This window comes from Triticum urartu, chromosome 7A, assembly GCF_056163025.1.
Source record: "Triticum urartu cultivar PI428250 chromosome 7A, HENAU_Tu73, whole genome shotgun sequence".
In the NCBI taxonomy this organism is placed as follows: domain Eukaryota; kingdom Viridiplantae; phylum Streptophyta; class Magnoliopsida; order Poales; family Poaceae; genus Triticum; species Triticum urartu.
Window position 1 is genome coordinate 103,175,355 of NC_141879.1, and position 19,755 is coordinate 103,195,109.

Here is a 19,755-nt window from a genome sequence, read left to right on the forward strand (position 1 = left end):
TGAGGAGTGCATAGCAAAGTACTATGTCATAGTTAATTAGGGGAAACCTGGGAAAACCGTCACAACCGCTGAATGGGCACACATACAAGTCAGATCACTGAAAATCGCCACAAAGAAAATATCATCGACGTTGCAATTCAGCAGGGAGGCAAGAACCGCAACGACAACACCTTCAAAAATGTTACGGTGCCTGCAGGCTTTGCTTGCATCAGCCTAGGCGCGTCCGGCCCAACTTTCGCTGGTCATCTCGCCTCCCCAAAGCCTAAATAGTTGGTTGGCATGCCAACAGTACCACCAACACCATCCACCCCGCAATAGAGTAGGCCTACACCAGGCCCATCAGCCAGCACACACAAGATCAGAAGCGGCACGTTGCTAATTAAGTGCCATGTCGCGAGGCCGGTAATCGAGGTTGCCGCAAGGTGGGCCATGATTCACATCGCCGCCATCCCGAGCAACCAGAGCGGAAGCGCGTTACCAGCACCTCGACCGCTAGGATCTGACCCCAAACTAGGGCCAATAGGAACGGCGGGCCAAGGCGCCTCACCGAAATCCTACATCTCGTTGCTGCAGGAGTAGCTCTGCGTCGTCGCACAACCTGAGCCACCACAACTCTGGGGGAGGGATACATAAAACACAATCTACTAAATTAATTCTTTGATCTCAATTTCGCCTACTAGTATTTATAATACTCATGCCGGGACGATCGTTGCATCTCCCTTGACTCACCGAGCATGAAAAATTGCGAGAGCTCTCCCCATCGCCGCTGTCCGTGGTACAGGATTAACCCAAACGCATCCTCAAGCGGTGGCGAGAGGTTGCGAAGGGGAGGGGTGGCTATGGCGAGTGGCAGCTAAGGTTCCCCTCGTGTCGCTTGTAGGAGCAACGCGGGGTCGGGAGAGCTTTCTTCGGAAGGGTTTAGTGTTGTAGAACACTTAATTCTAAAGACATGAGCGGGTTCAAAAATTCAATAATTTTTTTACAGATTTTGGTAATTTTGTATGGTGCCGAAATATTTGTAAACTCTAATTCAGATCAGATTCACTAATTCCAAGCCAAATGCAAATTCAGTTGAAATTAATCAAAACCAAGGACATTTTGATAGATCAAATTCCAAAATAAATTTCGACATTTCACCGAATTTGTTCGTTAACATAATTTAAAATCCTGGACAAGAGAAACAAACTCAGAAAGTCCCATAGTTGTGGACATGACGACAACATTGTACTAACATTATCTAGTAAGCTAATTAACTAGACACAGACCGACAGACGCCGGTGCAGATCATGACGCCCAAACTCAACTAACAATGGCAAGCGTAGTCGGTGGCGACATGAGGATGTTGAGCCGTTTGGCGGACTTGCTAAACTCCCTGCAAGAGATGGATTCGACACCGTTGTGAGTCAACGATTCGGTGCAATGACAGGGGAATGCGAGCAGAAAAAATTAATAAGCATCCTCAACTTACTCCCACGGGACGTCTCCGACGAGCATCCAGTCCCCGTCGCCGTCCTCGTAGATGACGGCGTACGGATCACCTTGGTGAGCGGAGGAGGGGAACATTAGGCGGAGCGTGTCTTGGAGCTGGTGGTAGGAGGCGTGGCGGGACAGGTCCACCTTCCTCCCAATGGGCACCCCTTCCATCTTCACCTTCACGTGGCCGCCGCTGCTGCAGCTGCGCGGGCGGTGCGCGCTCTTCACCGGCGGCCACCCTACAAACCTCTTCCTCCTGCACGGCTTGCACTCAGCCCTGCATGTTAGCGTATATAGCTTATGCGTGTATATAGCTTATGCGTGTGTGTGTTGTAACAGCAGTCACCACAAGCGGTTGTGCTCAGAGACTGACCACGATGATGGCAGTAGTGGAGCGAGTGGTAGAGGTAGTGGCGCACGTCCCAGCCACGGCTGTGGTTCTGTAAGTGTATATATGACCCAGCCTTTGTGCTAAATCCCTCTAACATGGTATCAGACGCAGAGGTTAACCCTGTTGAGCACCATTCTTCTTCCGTTGCCATGGATACTAACCCTGTCCAGACTCCTCCTCCCTTTCTCGACGACGGCGACGATGGCGCTCTGTCCGCCGCTGCTGAACCGGTCGACGGTGCAGCACCACCTCCAGCGCCCCCAGCGCTCCGGATCGCGCCTGCTCCCCCGGCCGTCGTGGCCGTGCCCGTTGCACAACCTGCACCCCCCTCCGTCCTCCAGACGGTTGACATCCGGCGCCTCGTCCCCGTGGTGCTTGACCTCACCGCTGGCAACTACGCCCAGTGGCGCCGGCACTTCGACACCGCGCTGGGCATGTTTGGGCTCCACGACCACGTCGACGCCGACGCCCTGCATCACCCCGACCACCCCGACTGGCTGATGGCGGATCACGCCGTCGTTCATTGGCTCTCCACCACCATCTCGCCTGACCTTCTCGATGCGGTCATGCACCCGAAGGACACCGCGGCCGCGGTCTGGGCTGTCGTCGACGCCATCTTCAGGGCCAATCAGCTCTCCCGCGCCGTCTACATCGACGCGGAGTACCATGCCCTCGTCCAAGGAGACCTGACCTGCTCGCGTTACACCAAACTACTCGGTTCTTCGAGTGTTCGGCTGCCTTTGTTACCCCAACACATCCGCCACCACGCGCCACAAACTTGACCATCGCTCGGTCGCCTGTGTTTTCCTCGGGTACTCCACTGATCACCGTGGCTACCGGTGCTTCGATCGTGCCTCCGGCCGTGTGATCACGTCGCGCCATGTTCGCTTCGACGAGCGCACGTTTCCGTTCGCCACGGTTGCGCCATCACACGTCCGCCCTCCAACTACCCCTCTGTTGCTCGGCGGCTGCCCGCCATCGCGCTCCGCCCCTCCACCCAACACTGCTTCGAGCACATTCTCTGCTCGCTCTGCCGGCGACTCTGCCTCACACGCGTCGCGCGCGCAAGTGCACGATTCAAACTCCACCATTCGATCACCATCAGATGGCTCGGCCGGGCCTTCTGTGCCTGCTCGCGTTTCTGAATCACATTCAGACTGCAGCCCCGCCTCCACGGGTGGATCAGTTTCAGAGCTTGGCTCTTCTACCAGCACCGCTTCCTCGCCTGAACTGCTCCCTGAGCCTAACCCCACCTCCTCTCCACCCCGCGACGTGCTCACGCGTTCGCGAGCCGGCATCTTCCGGCCAAATACACGCTATGCCAAAGACTATGTCTGTGTCGCCGAAACTGCACCACCCTCGGGCGCTTCTCCTCTTCCTAGCTCCGTTCGTGCAGCCGTGCGCGATCCAAACTGGCTCGCCGCGATGCGCGATGAGTTCGCCGCCCTAGTCCGCAATCGCACCTGGGAGCTTGTGCCCCGCCCACCTCGCGCCAACCTCATCTCTGGGAAGTGGGTGTTTCGCCACAAAACTCGAGCCGACGGCTCGCTCGAGCGATACAAAGCCCGGTGGGTTGTTCGTGGGTTCCGGCAACGTCCCGGTGTCGACTATGGCGAGACATTCTCACCCGTCGTCAAACCTGCCACCATCCGCACCGTCTTGACGATTGCTGCCTCCCGGAGCTGGCCCGTTCATCAACTTGACGTAAAGAACGCTTTCCTCCATGGCACGCTCCAGGAGGAAGTCTATTGCTTGCAGCCGGCTGGATTTGTGGACGAAACCAAGCCCGATCATGTCTGTCGCCTTGCCAAGTCCCTCTATGGCCTCAAGCAGGTGCCACGAGCCTGGTTTCTGCGGTTCGCGAGCTTTGTCACCTCCATTGGCTTCCGTGCCACTCGCTCTGACAGCTCGTTGTTCCTCTACAACAATGGCCCCGACGTCGCGTTCTTGCTGCTCTACGTGGATGACATTGTTCTTACCGCCTCGAGCCCCGCTCTCGTCCAGCGCATCGTCTCCAAGCTCACGAGCGAGTTTGCTATGAAGGACCTTGGCGCACTCCATTACTTCGGCATTCGCGTCACCCGCTCGCCGTCCGGCTTCTTCCTGTTCCAGCAGCAGTATGCGGACGACATCCTCGAGCGCGCAAGCATGGACAACTGCAAGCCGGTGGCCACTCCTGTCGACACCAAGGCTAAGCTGCCCTCTGCTGCTGGCCCGCCCGTCGACGATCCCACCGAGTACCGCAGCCTCGCAGGCGCGTTGCAGTACCTCACCATCACACGCCCGGAGCTGGCATATGCAGTGCAGCAAGTGTGCTTACACATGCATGATCCGCGTGCCTGTCACCTGGCTCTTCTCAAGCGTGTGCTGCGCTACGTCCGGGGCTCCACCAACTTCGGCCTTCATCTCCACGCCTCGGTGAACCTCGAGCTACGCGCCTACACAGATGCTGACTGGGCTGGTTTCCCGGACACACGTCGCTCTACCTCAGGCTTCTGCGTCTTCCTCGGCGACGCCCTCGTCAGCTGGTCGTCCAAGCGCCAGGCTACAGTCTCACGCTCCAGCACAGAGGCCGAGTACCGCGCCGTGGCGAATGCTGTTGCTGAATGCGTCTGGCTTCGCCAGCTCCTCGGTGAACTGCTCTGCCCGGTTCGCTCCGCGACACTGGTCTTCTACGACAACATCTCGGCAGTCTACCTCTCCAGCAACCCTGTTCACCACCGACGCACGAAGCATGTCGAGCTCGACATCCACTTCGTCCACGAGCGTGTCGCTCTCGGCGAGTTCCGCGTCCTGCACATCCCTACAAGGCAGTAGTTCGCCGACGTGATGACCAAGGGCCTGCCCGCTGATGTCTTCCGAGAGTTTCGCTCCAGTCTTTGCGTCTCCACCGGCGACATCACGACTGCGGGGGGTGTTAGCGTATATAGCTTGTGCGTGTGTGTGTTGTAACAGCAGTCACCACGAGCGGTTGTGCCCAGAGACTGGCCACGATGATGGCAGTAGTGGAGCGAGTGGTAGAGGTAGTGGCGCACGTCCCAGCCACGGCTGTGGTTCTGTAAGTGTATATATGACCCAGCCTTTGTGCTAAATCCCTCTAACACTGCAGTCAGTTCCACGAAAGAGAAGGGCGCGCACCTACGTGTTGGGGAACGTAGCAGAAATTCAAAATTTTCCTACGTGTCACCAAGATCTATCTATGGAGAAACCAACAACGAAGGGAAGGAGAGTGCATCTACATACCCTTGTAGATCGCTAAGCGGAAGCGTTCAAGAGAACGGGGTTGAAGGAGTCGTACTCGTCGTGATCCAAATCACCGGAGATCCTAGTGCCGAACGGACGCCACCTCCGCGTTCAACACACGTACAGCCCGGTGATGTCTCCCATGCCTTGATCCAGCAAGGAGAGAAGGAGAGGTTGAGGAAGACTCCATCCAGCAGCAGCACGACGGCGTGGTGGTGGTGGAGGAGCGTGGTACTCCAGCAGGGCTTTGCCAAGCACTGCAAGAGGCGAGGAGGGAGAGGGGTAGGGCTGCGCCAAGAAGGAGAGGAACTCGTGTTTCTTGGGCAGCCCAAACCTCAAGTATATATAGGGGGAGGGGAGGGACTGCGCCCCACCTTGGGTTCCCTCCCTAGGGGTGGCGGCAGCCCCCAGATCCCATCTGGGTGGCGGCCAGGTGGAGGGGGAGAGGGAGGCGCACCAGGCATGGGCCCTAAGGCCCATCTGCCCTTAGGGTTTGCCCCCTTCCTCCCCTTAGGCGCCTTGGGCCCTTGTGGGGGGGCGCACCAGCCCACCTGGGGCTGGTCCCCTCCCACACTTGGCCCATGCAGCCCTCCAGGGCTTGTGGCCCCACTTGGTGGACCCCCGGGACCCTCCCGGTGATCCCGTTACGTTACCGATAAAACGCGAAACTTTTCCGGTGACCAAAACAGGACTTCCCACATATAAATCTTTACCTCTGGACCATTCCGGAACTCCTCGTGACGTCCGAGATCTCATCCGGGACTCCAAACAACATTCGGTAACCACGTATATCTATTCCCTACAACCCTAGCGTCATCGAACCTTAAGTGTGTAGACCCTACGGGTTCGGGAGTCATGCAGACATGACCGAGATAACTCTCCGGTCAATAACCAATAGCGGGATCTGGATACCCATGTTGGCTCCCACATGTTCCACGATGATCTCATCGGATGAACCACGATGTCAAGGACTTAATCAATCCCGTATACAATTCCCTTTGTCTATCGGTACGATACTTGCCCGAGATTCGATCGTCGGTATCCCGATACCTTGTTCAATCTCGTTACCGGCAACTCTCTTTACTCGTTCCGTAACACATCATCCCGTGATCAACTCCTTGATCACATTGTGCACATTATGATGATGTCCTACCGAGTGGGCCCAGAGATACCTCTCCGTTTACACGGAGTGACAAATCCCAGTCTCGATTCGTGCCAACCCAACAGACACTTTCAGAGATACCTGTAGTGTACCTTTATAGCCACCCAGTTACGTTGTGACGTTTGGCACACCCAAAGCATTCCTACGGTATCCGGGAGTTGCACAATCTCATGGTCTAAGGAAATGATACTTGACATTAGAAAAGCTTTAGCATACGAACTACACGATCTTTGTGCTAGGCTTAGGATTGGGTCTTGTCCATCACATCATTCTCCTAATGATGTGATCCCGTTATCAACGACATCCAATGTCCATGGTAAGGAAACCGTAACCATCTATTGATCAACGAGCCAGTCAACTAGAGGCTTACTAGGGACATGGTGTTGTCTATGTATCCACACATGTATCTGAGTTTCCTATCAATACAATTCTAGCATGGATAATAAACGATTATCATGAACAAGGAAATATAATAATAACCAATTTATTATTGCCTCTAGGGCATATTTCCAATAGACTCCCACTTGCACTAGAGTCAATAATCCAGTTCACATCGCTATGTGATTAACACTCAAGGTCACATCCCCATGTGACTAACACCCAAAGAGTTTACTAGAGTCAATAATCTAGTTCACATTACCATGTGATTAACACTCGATGAGTTCTGGGTTTGATCATGTTATGCTTGTGAGAGATGTTATAGTCAACGGGTCTGAATCTTTCAGATCCGTGTGTGCTTTACAAATCTCTATGTCATCTCCCAGATGCAGCTACCACGTTCTATTTGGAGCTATTCCAAATAACTATTCTACTATACGAATCCAGTTTACTACTCAGAATAATCTGGATTAGTGTCAAAGTTTGCATCGGTGTAACCCTTTACGACGAACTCTTTTACCACCTCCATAATCGAGAAAATTGCTTAGTCCACTAGTTACTAAGGATAACTTTGACCGTTGTCCTGTGATCCATTCTTGGATCACTCTTGTACCCCTTGACTGACTCATGGCAAGGCATACTTCAGGTGCGGTACACAGCATAGCATACTGTAGAGCCTACGTCTAAAGCATAGGGGACGACCTTCGTCCTTTCTCTCTATTCTGCCGTGGTCGAGCTTTAAGTCTTAACTTCATACCTTGCAACTCAGGCAAGAACTCCTTCTTTGACTGATCCATCTTGAACACCTTCAAGATAATGTCAAGGTATGTGCTCATTTGAAAGTACCTTTAAGAGTTTTGACTATCCTTATAGATCTTGATGCTCAATGTTCAAGTAGCTTAATCCAGGCTTTCCATTGAAAAACACTTTCCAAATAACCCTATATGCTTTCCAGAAATTCTACGTCATTTCCGATCAACAATATGTCAACAACATATACTCATCAGAAATTCTATAGTGCTCCCACTCACTTCTTTGGAAATACAAGTTTCTCATAAACTTTGTATACACCCAAAACTTTGATCATCTCATCAAAGCATACATTCCAACTCCGAGATGCTTACTCCAGTCCTTAGAAGGATTGCTGGAGCTTTGCATACTTGTTAGCATCTTTCAGGATTGACAAAACCTTCTATTGTATCACATACAACTTTTCTTACGAAAACTTGGTAAGAAAACTTGTTTTGACATCCATCTGTAAGATTTCATAATCGAAAAATACAGCTAATGCTAACATGATTCCGACGGACTTAAGCATCGCTACGGGTGAGAAATTCTCATCGTAGTCAACTCCTTGAACTTGTCGGAAAAAACATCTTAACGACAAGTCGAGCTTTCTTAATGGTGATACTTACCATCATTGTCCGTCTTCCTTTTAAAATCCATATGTACCTAACAACCTTACGCCCATCAAGTAGTTCTTCCAAAGTCTACACTTTGTTTTCATACATGGATCCTCTCTCCGATTATATGGCCTCGAGCCATTTTGGAATCCAGGCCCACCATCGCTTCTCCATAGCTCGTAGGTTCATTGTGGTCTAGCAACATGACTTCCGAGACAGGATTACGTGCCACTCTGAAGTAGTACGCATCCTTGTCATCCCATGAGGTTTGGTAGTGACTTGATCTGAAGTTTCATGATCACTATCATAAGCTTCTACTTCAATTGGTGTAGGTTCCACAGGAACAACTCCCTGTGCCCTGCCACACACTAGTTGAAGAGACGGTTCAATAACCTCATCAAGTCTCCACCATCCTCCCACTTAATTCTTTCGAGAGAAACTTTTCCTCGAGAAAGGACCCGATTCTAGAAACAATCCCTTATTGCTTTCGGATCTGAGATAGGAGGTATACCCAATTGTTTTGGGTGTCCTATGAAGATGCATTTATCCGCTTTGGGTTCGAGCTTATCAGTCCGAAACTTTTTCACATAAGCGTCGCAGCCCCAAACTTTTAAGAAATGACAGCTTAGGTTTCTCTAAACCATAGTTCATACGGTATCATCTCATCAGAATTACGTGGTGCCCTATTTAAAGTGAATGTGGTTGTCTCTAATGCCTAACCCATAAACTATCGTGGTAATCCGATAAGAGACATCATGGTATGCATCATATCCAATAGGGTGCAGTTATGATGTTCGGACACACCATCACACTATGGTGTTCTAGACTGTATTAGTTGTGAAACAATTTCCACAATGTCTTAATTCTGTGCCAAACTCATAATTCAGATATTCATCTCTATGATCATATCATAGATATTTTATCCTCTTGTCACGAAGATCTTTCAACTTCACCCTGAAATTACTTGAACCTTTCAATAATTCAGACTCGTGATTCATCAAGTAAATATACTCAACATCTACTCAAATCATCTGTGAAGTAAGAACATAATGATATCCACTACACGCCTCAGCACTCATTGGATTGCACACATCAAGATGTATTACTTCCAACAAGTTGCTTTCTTGTTCCATCTTACTGAAAACGAGGCCTTTCAGTCATCTTGCTCATGTGGTATGATTTGCATGTCTCAAGTGATTCAAAATCAAGTGAGTCCAAACGGTCCATTTGCATGGAGTTTCTTCATGCATATACACCAATAGACATGGTTCGCATGTCTCAAACTTTTCAAAAACGAGTGAGCCCAAAGATCCATCAACATGGAGCTTCTTCATGCGTTTTATGCCGATATGACTTACGTGGCAGTGCCACAAGTAGGTGGTACTATCATTACTATCTTATATCTTTTGGCATGAACATGTGTATCACTACGATCGAGATTCAACAAACCATTCATTTTAGGTGCAAGACCATTGAAGGTATTATTCAAATAAACAGAGTAACCATTATTCACCTTAAATGAATAACTGTATTGCGATAGACATAATCCAATCATGTATATGCTCAACGCAAACACCAATCTCGATGGAAGAGGGAGCGTGCGATGCTTGATCACATCAAGCTTGGGAAAAACTTCCAACACATATCGCCAGCTCACCTTTAGCTAGTCTTCGTTTACTCCGCAGCCTTTTATTTCGAGTTTACTAACACTTAGCAACCGAACCGGTATCTAATACCCTGGTGCTACTAGGAGTACTAGTAAAGTACACATTATAATGCGTATCCAATATACTTCTATCGACCTTGCCAGCCTTCTCATCTACCAAGTATCTAGGGTGGTTCTGCTTCAGTGATTGTTCCCCTTATTACAGAAGCACTTAGTCTCGGGCTTGGGTTCAACTTTGGCTTTCTTCACTAGAACAGCAACTGATTTGTTGTTCCATGAAGTATCCCTTTCTTGCCCTTGCCCTTCTTGAAACTAGTGGTTTCACCAACCATCAACAATTGATGCTCCTTCTTGATTTCTACTTTTGTGGTGTCAAACATCGCGAATATCTCAAGGATCATCATATATGTCCCTGATATATTATAGTTCATCACGAAGCTCTAGCAGCTTGGTGGTAATGACTTCGGAGAAACATCACTATCTCATCTGGAAGATCAACTCCCATTCGATTCAAATGATTGTTGTACTCAGACAATCTGAGCACAAGCTCAACAATTGAGCTTTTCTCCCTTAGTTTGCAGGCTAAGAAAATCGTCGGAGGTCTTATACCTCTTGACGTGGGCACGAGCCTGAAATCCCAATTTCAGCCCTCAAAACATCTCATATGTTTCGCGATGTTTCAAAACGTCTTCGGTGCCTCAGCTCTAAACCGTTTAACTGAACTATCACGTAGTTATCAAAACGTGTATGTCAGATGTTCGCAACATCCACAGACGACGTTCGAGGTTCAGCACACTGAGCGATGCATTAAGGACATAAGCCTTCTATGAAGCAATGAGGACAATCCTCAGTTTATGGACCTAGTCCGCATAATTGCTACTATCAACTTTCAACTAAATTTTCTCTAGGAACATATCTAAACAATAGAACTGAAGCGCGAGCTACGATATAATTTGCGAAGACCTTTTGACTATGTTCAGGATAATTAAGTTCATCTTATGAACTCCCACTCAGATAGACATGCCTTTAGTCATCTAAGTGATTACATGATCCGAGTCAACTAGGCCGTGTCCGATCATCATGTGAGACGGACTAGTCAACATCGGTGAACATCTTTATGTTGATCGTATCTTCTATACGACTCATGTTCGACCTTTCGGTCTTCTATGTTCCGAGGCCATGTCTGTACATGCTAGGCTCGTCAAGTCAACCTAAGTGTTTGCATGTGTAAATCTGTCTTACACCCGTTGTATGTGAACGTTGGAATCTATCACACCCGATCATCACGTGGTGCTTCGAAACAACGAACTGTCGTAACGGTGCACAGTTAGGGGGAACACTTTCTTGAAATTATTATGAGGGATCATCTTATTTACTACCGTCGTTCTAAGTATACAAGATGCAAAAACATGATAAACATCACATGCAATCAAATAATAGTGACATGATATGGCCAATATCATATAGCTCCTTTGATCTCCATCTTGGGGCTCCATGATCATCTTGTCACCGGCATGACACCATGATCTCCATCATCATGATCTCCATCATCGTGTCTCCATGAAGTTGCTCGCCAACTATTACTTCTACTACTGTGGCTACCGGTTAGCAATAAAGTAAAGTAATTACATGGCGTTGTTCAATGACACGCAGGTCATACAATAAATAAAGACAACTCCTATGGCTCCTGCCGGTTGTCATACTCATCGACATGCAAGTCGTGATTCCTATTACAAGAACATGATCAATATCATACATCACATATAATTCATCACATTCTTCTTGGCCATATCACATCACATAGCATACCCTGCAAAAACAAGTTAGACGTCCTCTAATTGTTGTTGGCATGTTTTACGTGGCTGCTATGGGTTTCTAGCAAGAACGTTTCTTACCTACGCAAAAACCACAACGTGATATGCCAATTGCTATTTACCCTTCATAAGGACCCTTTTCATCGGATCTGATCCGACTAAAGTGGGAGAGACAGACACCCGCTAGCCACCTTATGCAACTAGTGCATGTCAGTCGGTGGAACCAGTCTCACGTAAGAGTACGTGTAAGGTCGGTCCGGGCCGCTTCATCCCACAATGCCGCCGAATCAAGATTGGACTAGTAACGGACGGCACCTCCGCGTTCAACACACGTACAGCCCGGTGACGTCTCCCATGCCTTGGTCCAGCAAGGAGAGAAGGAGAGGTTGAGGAAGACTCCATCCAGCAGCAGCACGACGGCGTGGTGGTGGTGGAGGAGCGTGGTACTCCAGCAGGGCTTCGCCAAGCACCGCAAGAGACGAGGAGGGAGAGGGGTAGGGCTGCGCCAAGAAGGAGAGGAACTCGTCTTTCATGGGCAGCCCAAACCTTAAGTATATATAGGGGGAGGGGAGGGGCTGCGCCCCCACCTAGGGTTCCCTCCCTAGGGGTGGCGGCAGCCCCCAGATCCCATCTGGGTGGCGGCCAGGTGGAGGGGGAGAGGGAGGCACACCAGGCATGGGCCCTAAGGCCCATCTGCCCTTAGGGTTTGCCCCCCTTCCTCCCCTTAGGCGCCTTGGGCCCTTGTGGGGGGGCGCACCAGCCCACCTGGGGCTGGTCCCCTCCCACACTTGGCCCATGCAGCCCTCCGGGGCTTGTGGACCCACTTGGTGGACCCCCGGGACCCTCCCGGTGGTCCCGATACGTTACCGATAAAACCCGAAACTTTTCCGGTGACCAAAACAGGACTTCCCACTTATAAATCTTTACCTCCGGACCATTCTGGAACTCCTCATGACGTCCGGGATCTCATCCGGGACTCCGAATAACATTCGGTAACCACGTATATATATTCCCTATAACCCTAGCGTCATCGAACCTTAAGTGTGTAGACCCTACGGGTTCGGGAGTCATGCAGACATGACCGAGATAACTCTCCGGTCAATAACCAACAGCGGGATCTGGATACCCATGTTGGCTCCCACATGTTCCACGATGATCTCATGGGATGAACCACGATGTCAAGGACTTAATCAATCCCATATACAATTCCCTTTGTCTATCGGTACGATACTTGCCCGAGATTCGATCGTCGGTATCCCGATACCTTGTTCAATCTCGTTTCCGGCAACTCTCTTTACTCGTTTCGTAACACATCATCCCGTGATCAACTCCTTGATCACATTGTGCACATTATGATGATGTCCTACCGAGTGGGCCCAGAGATACCTCTCCGTTTACACAGAGTGACAAATCCCAGTCTCGATTCGTGCCAACCCAACAGACACTTTCGAAGATACTTGTAGTGTACCTTTATAGCCACCCAGTTACGTTGTGACTTTTGGCACACCCAAAGCATTCCTACGGTATCCGGGAGTTGCACAATCTCATGGTCTAAGGAAATGATACTTGACATTAGAAAAGCTTTAGCATACGAACTACACGATCTTTGTGCTAGGCTTAGGATTGGGTCTTGTCCATCACATCATTCTCCTAATGATGTGATCCTGTTATCAACGACATCCAATGTCCATGGTCAGGAAACCGTAACCATCTATTGATCAACGAGCCAGTCAACTAGAGGCTTACTAGGGACATGGTGTTGTCTATGTATCCACACATGTATCTGAGTTTCCTATCAATACAATTCTAGCATGGATAATAAACGATTATCATGAACAAGGAAATATAATAATAACTAATTCATTATTGCCTCTAGGGCATATTTCCAATACTGCGTGCATTGCATTGAACACCATAGACGAAACACTCACATGGTGCCCATCTCACAGTCGCGGGCGTCGCCAGTGCCGTCTTCGCCCTTGCCGCGGTCACCGTCGTCATCGTCGCGCAGCAAGAGTGTCAGCGTGGGCTTGTTGACCCCGAACGCCTCCACCGAGCCCCTCTTCCCGCACGAGCCCGCATGGTTCGGCGGCGCAAGCCCCAGCTCCAGCTCCATGGCGCTGGTGGCTAGCTCCTTCCCTTCGCCAACTATTTCCCTGTACTGCGTGATCACAGCTAAAAACTTGTTCTAGGAGTAGCGCTAGTGTACTCTGGCAGGCGGCGACACAGTGCGATCGATGCGTACGGTATATATAGGCGCGCGGGGCACCGCTGGCGATGGCTATGTTCGATGCATGGCGACAGTGGAGGTCGATCGGGAGAGAGTGAGCTCGTGGCGGCCGTGGGAGTGGGAGACATGGTGTTGGGGCTCAAGGGGGCAAGCAGCGGGCAGGCTGCCAGCCTGCCGCCGCACGGTCGGCACCGCTTGCTCTTGCGTGTGCCGTGGTAGTATATCGAGTCATCGACACGAACCCTTTGCGCTGCCTGTGAAAGAACGGCCGAGTTTGTGAGCGTATATGTGGTTCTGTCTCTTGGCCGTAGTGTAGGGTGTGCGTGGTTCCAGAATTGAGCATGGACCGGGGCCGGTTGCTTGTCGATCGCGTGTTTTGCTCAGTGACCTTGTGCATGCGGGCGCCGGCCTCGGGCACGACACGCACGGTCCCGGAGTCGCTACTGCCTGCATGCCACTACGGTTACGGTGTACACATGGTGTGTGAATGTACTGCTCCGGTGGATAATACGTTTTTCATGCAGATACATTCATTTGACCGTCAACTAATTCCGGACGAATAGAGTAGTACTCCTTCCGTTCGAAAAAGCTTGTCCCAAGTTTAGACAAGCTTGTGCCACAAATGGATGCATCTAGCACTAACTTAATGTTAGATATATTGATTTTTTGCACTCTGTCCTCCTGCTATTCTGCTATTAGGCAGCCCTGTCCGCGCCCAACCGTCGCCCGCGTCGCCCCCAACCTGGGCGACTCGGGCGGATCGGCAATCCGAGCCGCCGAGCCGCCGCAGATCACGTGCCTCCCTCCGTCGCCGCTAGAGGAAGCCACAGGGCAAGCTTGGTGGCCGACGGCGGTGGTGGAGGCTCCCGCCGCTCCCACGCAGGTTTGGATGATGCGGGGCATCCATGGGTGTCGGGACACCTGTCCAGATCTGGATCGTTGGCAGCGCGGCGTCTCTCCGGCGGTGGCGCGTGGCGGCGGCATGGTGGTGGGCAGTGGCGGCGGTGTTGCAGGGTCGACGGGGAGGACTGGTGGTGCGGCTGTTCGCGGCGACGTGCGGTTTGGCTGATCCAGCCCGTACATGTGGCCAGCCGGCGGCTGCGCGGAAGGGCCAGCGAGGGGCGCCGGAGGCCTCTGCTGGCGATCCGGCGGAGTTTCTGGATATTATTCGGTCGTCACGTCTGATTCGTCTGGCCGTTTGGGATATTGCGGGTGCCCGGCGGTCTGCTGCCAGATCTCCGTCGGAGTACCGACGGGGATGACGTGGCTTTCGGTGAAAATCGCGTCTGACTGCGGTCTTGGCGGACGATGGCGGCGTCTCGGACGCCGTTCCCTTCTCGAGGCATCGTCGTTGCAGGTCATGTCAACCTGATCGGGAAGTTCCGGGGGAAACTCTAGATTTGGGTCTACCCGATCGGACGATGACGGCGCCTTCGGTGTCGTTCTTCCTCCCGGGGACATCATTTTGGAGCAAGTGCTCGTTGGAGGGGACAAGAGGAGGAGCGGTGTTTCATCTTGTCCATCTCGACGCAAACGCGGCCCAAAATTAAGCCGGGAATGGGTCAAAATCAGACAAAAACGACATTTGTCTGTTTGTTCCCGCGCGTTGGGCCGCGTTTTGTGTCCCTTTACCCTTGAGCAGACGCGGCCGAACCATTTGGGTCGTGCCTAATCCCAATTTTTTTGAGCAATGGGTAGCCCCAACTTGTTGCTCCCAGTCAGTCAGTTCAAAAAAGAAAAAGTCATAGGGCTTTCTGCTTAGATGGACGAAGAATCATGTGGGCTTGCGGAGCGATCCCACTTGTCCGTATTCGCAGGCGGGCCGAATGTGTCATGGGCTATCACACGCGGCAACAAAGAAGTCTTTTCTCTCAAGAAATGCGGTGTTTAATACAGCACATCCAGAATGGACTAGCGAGGCTCGCAGGAGCAAACCAGCTGCGGTAACTCACAGGCGCTCTCACAGGCACCAGGCGAGTTTCGGGTTACGATGATGAGCAAATTTCGGTTGTTTTCACGGGGGCTCGCGGGCTTTGCAAAAGGGAGTAACAGAAAGAGAAAGAAAGAAAGAAAAGACTATCCACGACCACCAAACCCACAGAGAGAGAGACCACGTTTACCATTTTTACTTTGACTGCTCCGGCGCTCCCCGGCACTGCCCACCGTGGCTGGCACCCTCCCTCCCTCCCCCTTTTACCTGCTCCGTGAAAAAGGGCCCGCATCCCGAGGCACCACCTTGCCCTTTCCCTCTCCCACAAGCAAAAGATTTCTGGACAGTACGCTGCACCAATCGTCTGATCAACTCTTGCTTTGCTACAGCTCCCCTTCTCACCGAGCTTTGCTACACAACACAACAGAGCCACCCCTCCCCTTCCCTTCTCCCATTCGTTGCTCCTTCTGCTTTTTTGCTTTAAATCCACGCAGCCACCATCGCTCCTTGACTTTCCTGAAGCCTGCCCTCCTCCTCCACAAGCCAAAGGAACGGGCGATTTTGTGGGGGTGTGCGTGGTTCCGGAACCGGAAGTGGACCGGGGCCGGTTGCTTGTCGATCATGTGTTTTGCTCAGTGACCTTGTGCATGCGGGCGCCGGCCTCGGGCACGACACGTACGGTCCCGGAGTCACAACTGCGTGCCAGTAAGGTTACGGTGGACGCATGGCGTGCAAACGTACTGCTCCTGTGGATAATACATTCTTCATGCAGATACATTCATTTGACCATCAACTAATTCCGGACGAATAGAGTAGTACTCCCTCTGCCCGGAGAAGCTTGTCCCAAGCTTGTGACTCAAATGGATGTATCTAGCACTAACTTGATGTTAGATACATTCATGTTTTGCACTCTGTCTTCCTGCTATTCTGCTATTAGGCAGCCCTGTCCGCGTCCAACCGTCGCCCGCGTCGCCCCCCGCCTGGGTGACTCGGGCGGATCGGCAATCCGAGCCGCCGGGCCGCCGCAGATCCCATGCATCCCTCCGTCGCCGCTGGAGGAAGCCACAGGGTAAAGCTTGTGGCTGACGGCAATGGCGGAGGCTTCCTTCCCTCCCACACAGGTTTGGGTGATGCGGGCATCCATGGGCGTGGGGGCACCTGCCCAGATCTGGATCGCTGGCAGCGCGACGTCTCTCCGGCGGTGGCGCATGGCGGTGGCATGGTGGTGGGCAGTGGCAGCGGTGCTGCAGGGTCGACGGGGTGGACTGGTGGTGCGGCTGTTGGCGGCGACGTGCGGGTTGGCTGATCCAGCTCGTACATGTGGCCGACCGGCGGCTGCGTGGAAGGGCCAGCGACGGGCGCCGGAGACCTTTGCTGGCGATCCGGCGGAGTTTCTAGATCGTATCCGGTCATCACGTCCGATCCGTCCGGCCGTTTGGGATACTGCGGGTGCCCGGTGGTCTGCTGCCGGATCTCCGTCGGAGTACCGATGGGGACGACGTGGCTTTCGGTGAAAATCGTGCCTGACTGCGGTCTTGGCGGACGATGGCGGCGTCTCGGACGTCTTTCCCCTCTTGAGGCATCGTCGTTGCAGGTCACGTCAACCTGATCAGGAAGTTCCGGGGGAAACCCTAAATTTGGGTCTACCGGATCGAACGATGACGGTGCCTTCGGTGTCGTTCTTCCTCCTGGGGGCATCATTTTGGAGCAAGTGCTCGTTGGAGGGGACAAGGGGAGGAGCGGTGTTTCATCTTGTCCATCTCGACGCAAACGCGGCCCAAAATTAAGCCGGGAATTGGTCAAAATCGGACAAAAAACGGACATTTGTCCGTCTGTTCCCGTGCGTTGGGCAGCGTTTTGTGTCCGTTTACCCTTGAGCAGACGCGGCCGGACCATTTGGGTCGTGCCTAACCCTAATTTTTTTGAGCAATGGGTAGCCCCAACTTGTTGCTCCCAGTCAGTCAGTTCAAAAAAGAAAAAGTCTAAGAGCTTTCTGCTTAGACGGACGAAGAATCGTGTGGGCTTGCAGAGCGATCCCACTTGTCCGTATTTGCGGGCGGGCCGAATGTGTCATGGGCTATCACACACGGCGACAAAGAATTATTTTCTCTCACAAAAATGGGGTGTTTAATACAGCACGTCCAGAATGGACTAGCAAGGCTCGTAGGAGCAAACCAGCAGCGGCCACTAACTGCGGTAACTCACGGGCGCTCTCACAGGCACCAGGCAAGTTTTGGGTTACGATGATGAGCAAATTTCGACTGTTTTCACGGGGGCTCGCGGGCTTTGCAAAAGGGAGTAACAGAAAGAGAAAGAAAGAAAGAAAAGACTGTCCACGACCTAGGGATGGCAATGGGTAGGGTATGGGCGGGTACAACCTCCTTCTACCCAAACCCATACCCATAGAAACTTTTTATACCCACCCACTTCAATGCCCATGGGTATAAACTGACACCCATGCCCATACCCATCGGGTATCCTATACCCAATGGGTATCCATTGGGTACAACATATAGCATTCAAATTCTTAAGAGGTAGAGAAATGAGTTTAAAATTCAAGTGACCATGGTAGAGTAGTATAGCACGTATGTGGCCTCCTCCAGTGGGTGGCCTCTTGGAAGCATCAGGGGAGTATGAGCAGCGGTTGGTGGAAGGCCGACGTAGTGGAAGGTGGTGGTGGGAATTGGGGATCACTGGATCGAGTGTTCGACAAGAGTCTGGTAGCGAAGAGTCAATATTTCATCTTTTTGAGGAGTCACATAGTACGTATGAGGAGTGGCGAGCAGGTGATTATGAGCCTATGAGCTAGGACTTATTTAAGGAATATGAGATTTAGGGTTGGACCATATGAGTTGGATGCTAACCCCACATGTTATAGGAGTTATTTTCATTTATTAATTTTTTCTGGGTATCCATTGGGTTACCCATGGGCACAATTTCTTACCCATGCCCTACCCATATATTTTGCGGGTATGGGTACCCATTACCCGTGGGTAGAAAATCTCTTCAAGTCTTGCCCATACCCATTGTTTTCGGGCAGGGTACCCGCGGGTACCCATACCCATGGGCAAAACTGCCATCACTACCACGACCACCAAGCCCACAGAGAGAGAGACCACGTTTACCATTTTTACTTTGACTGCTTCGGCGCTCCCCGGCACTGCCCACCGTGGCTGGCACCCTCCCTCCCTCCCCCTTTTACCTGCTCTGTGAAAAAGGGCCCGAATCCCGAGGCACCACCTTGCCCTTTCCCTCTCCCACAAGCAAAAGATTTCTGGACAGTACGCTGCACCAATCGTCTGATCAACTCTTGCTTTGCTACAGCTCCCCTTCTCACCGAGCTTTGCTACACAACACAACAGAGCCACCCCTCCCCTTCTCCCATTCGTCGCTCCTTCTGCTTCTTTGCTTTATATCCACGCAGCCACCATCGCTCCTTGACTTTCCTGAAGCCTGCCCTCCTCCTCCACAAGCCGAAGGAACGGGCGAGTTTGTGGGGGGGTGCGTGGTTCCGGAACCGGAAGTGGACCGGGGCCGGTTGCTTGTCGATCATGTGTTTTGCTCAGTGACCTTGTGCACGCGGGCTCCGGCCTCGGGCATGACACGTACGGTCCCGAAGTCACAACTACGTGCCAGTAAGGTTACGATGGACGCATGGCGTGCAAACGTACTGCTCCTGTGGATAATACATTCTTCATGCAGATACATTCATTTGACCATCAACTAATTCCGGACGAATAGAGTAGTACTCCCTCCGCCCGGAAAAGCTTGTCCCAAGCTTGTGTCTCAAATGGATGTATCTAGCACTAACTTGATGTTAGATACATTCATTTTTTTGCACTCTGTCTTCCTTCTATTCTGCTATTAGGCAGCCCTGTCCGCGTCCAACCGTCGCCCGTGTCGCCCCCCGCCTGGGTGACTCGGGCGGATCGGCAATCCGAGCCGCCGGGCCGCCGCAGATCCCGTGCATCCCTCCGTCGCCGCTGGAGGAAGCCACAGGGCAAAGCTTGGTGGCTAACGGCGGTGGCGGAGGCTTCCTTCCCTCCCACACAGGTTTGGGTGATG

At 51.8% G+C, this 19,755-nt stretch overlaps 1 protein-coding gene across 1 annotated transcript; it reads right to left on the reverse strand.

Annotated features, from left to right (window-relative positions):
* Positions 1-1,464: 1,464 nt before the first annotated feature.
* Positions 1,465-13,646, reverse strand: LOC147958297 (auxin-responsive protein IAA20-like). Its single transcript, XM_087536390.1, has 2 exons — positions 13,462-13,646; positions 1,465-1,729 (listed from the first exon to the last, which is right to left on the reverse strand). Exons 1-2 carry the CDS (start codon positions 13,644-13,646, stop codon positions 1,465-1,467), a joined length of 450 nt encoding a protein of 149 aa, XP_087392516.1.
* Positions 13,647-19,755: the final 6,109 nt, after the last annotated feature.

Excerpts from the sequence above, each read along its gene's own strand:
- LOC147958297 (XM_087536390.1), bottom strand. The coding sequence starts at position 13,646 with ATGGAGCTGGAGCTGGGGCTTGCGCCGCCGAACCATGCGGGCTCGTGC. Across the intron at positions 1,730-13,461 it reads GACTGTGAGATGGGCACCAT|GAGGAAGAGGTTTGTAGGGT; the intron begins GTGAGTGTTTCG and ends CAAGCCGTGCAG.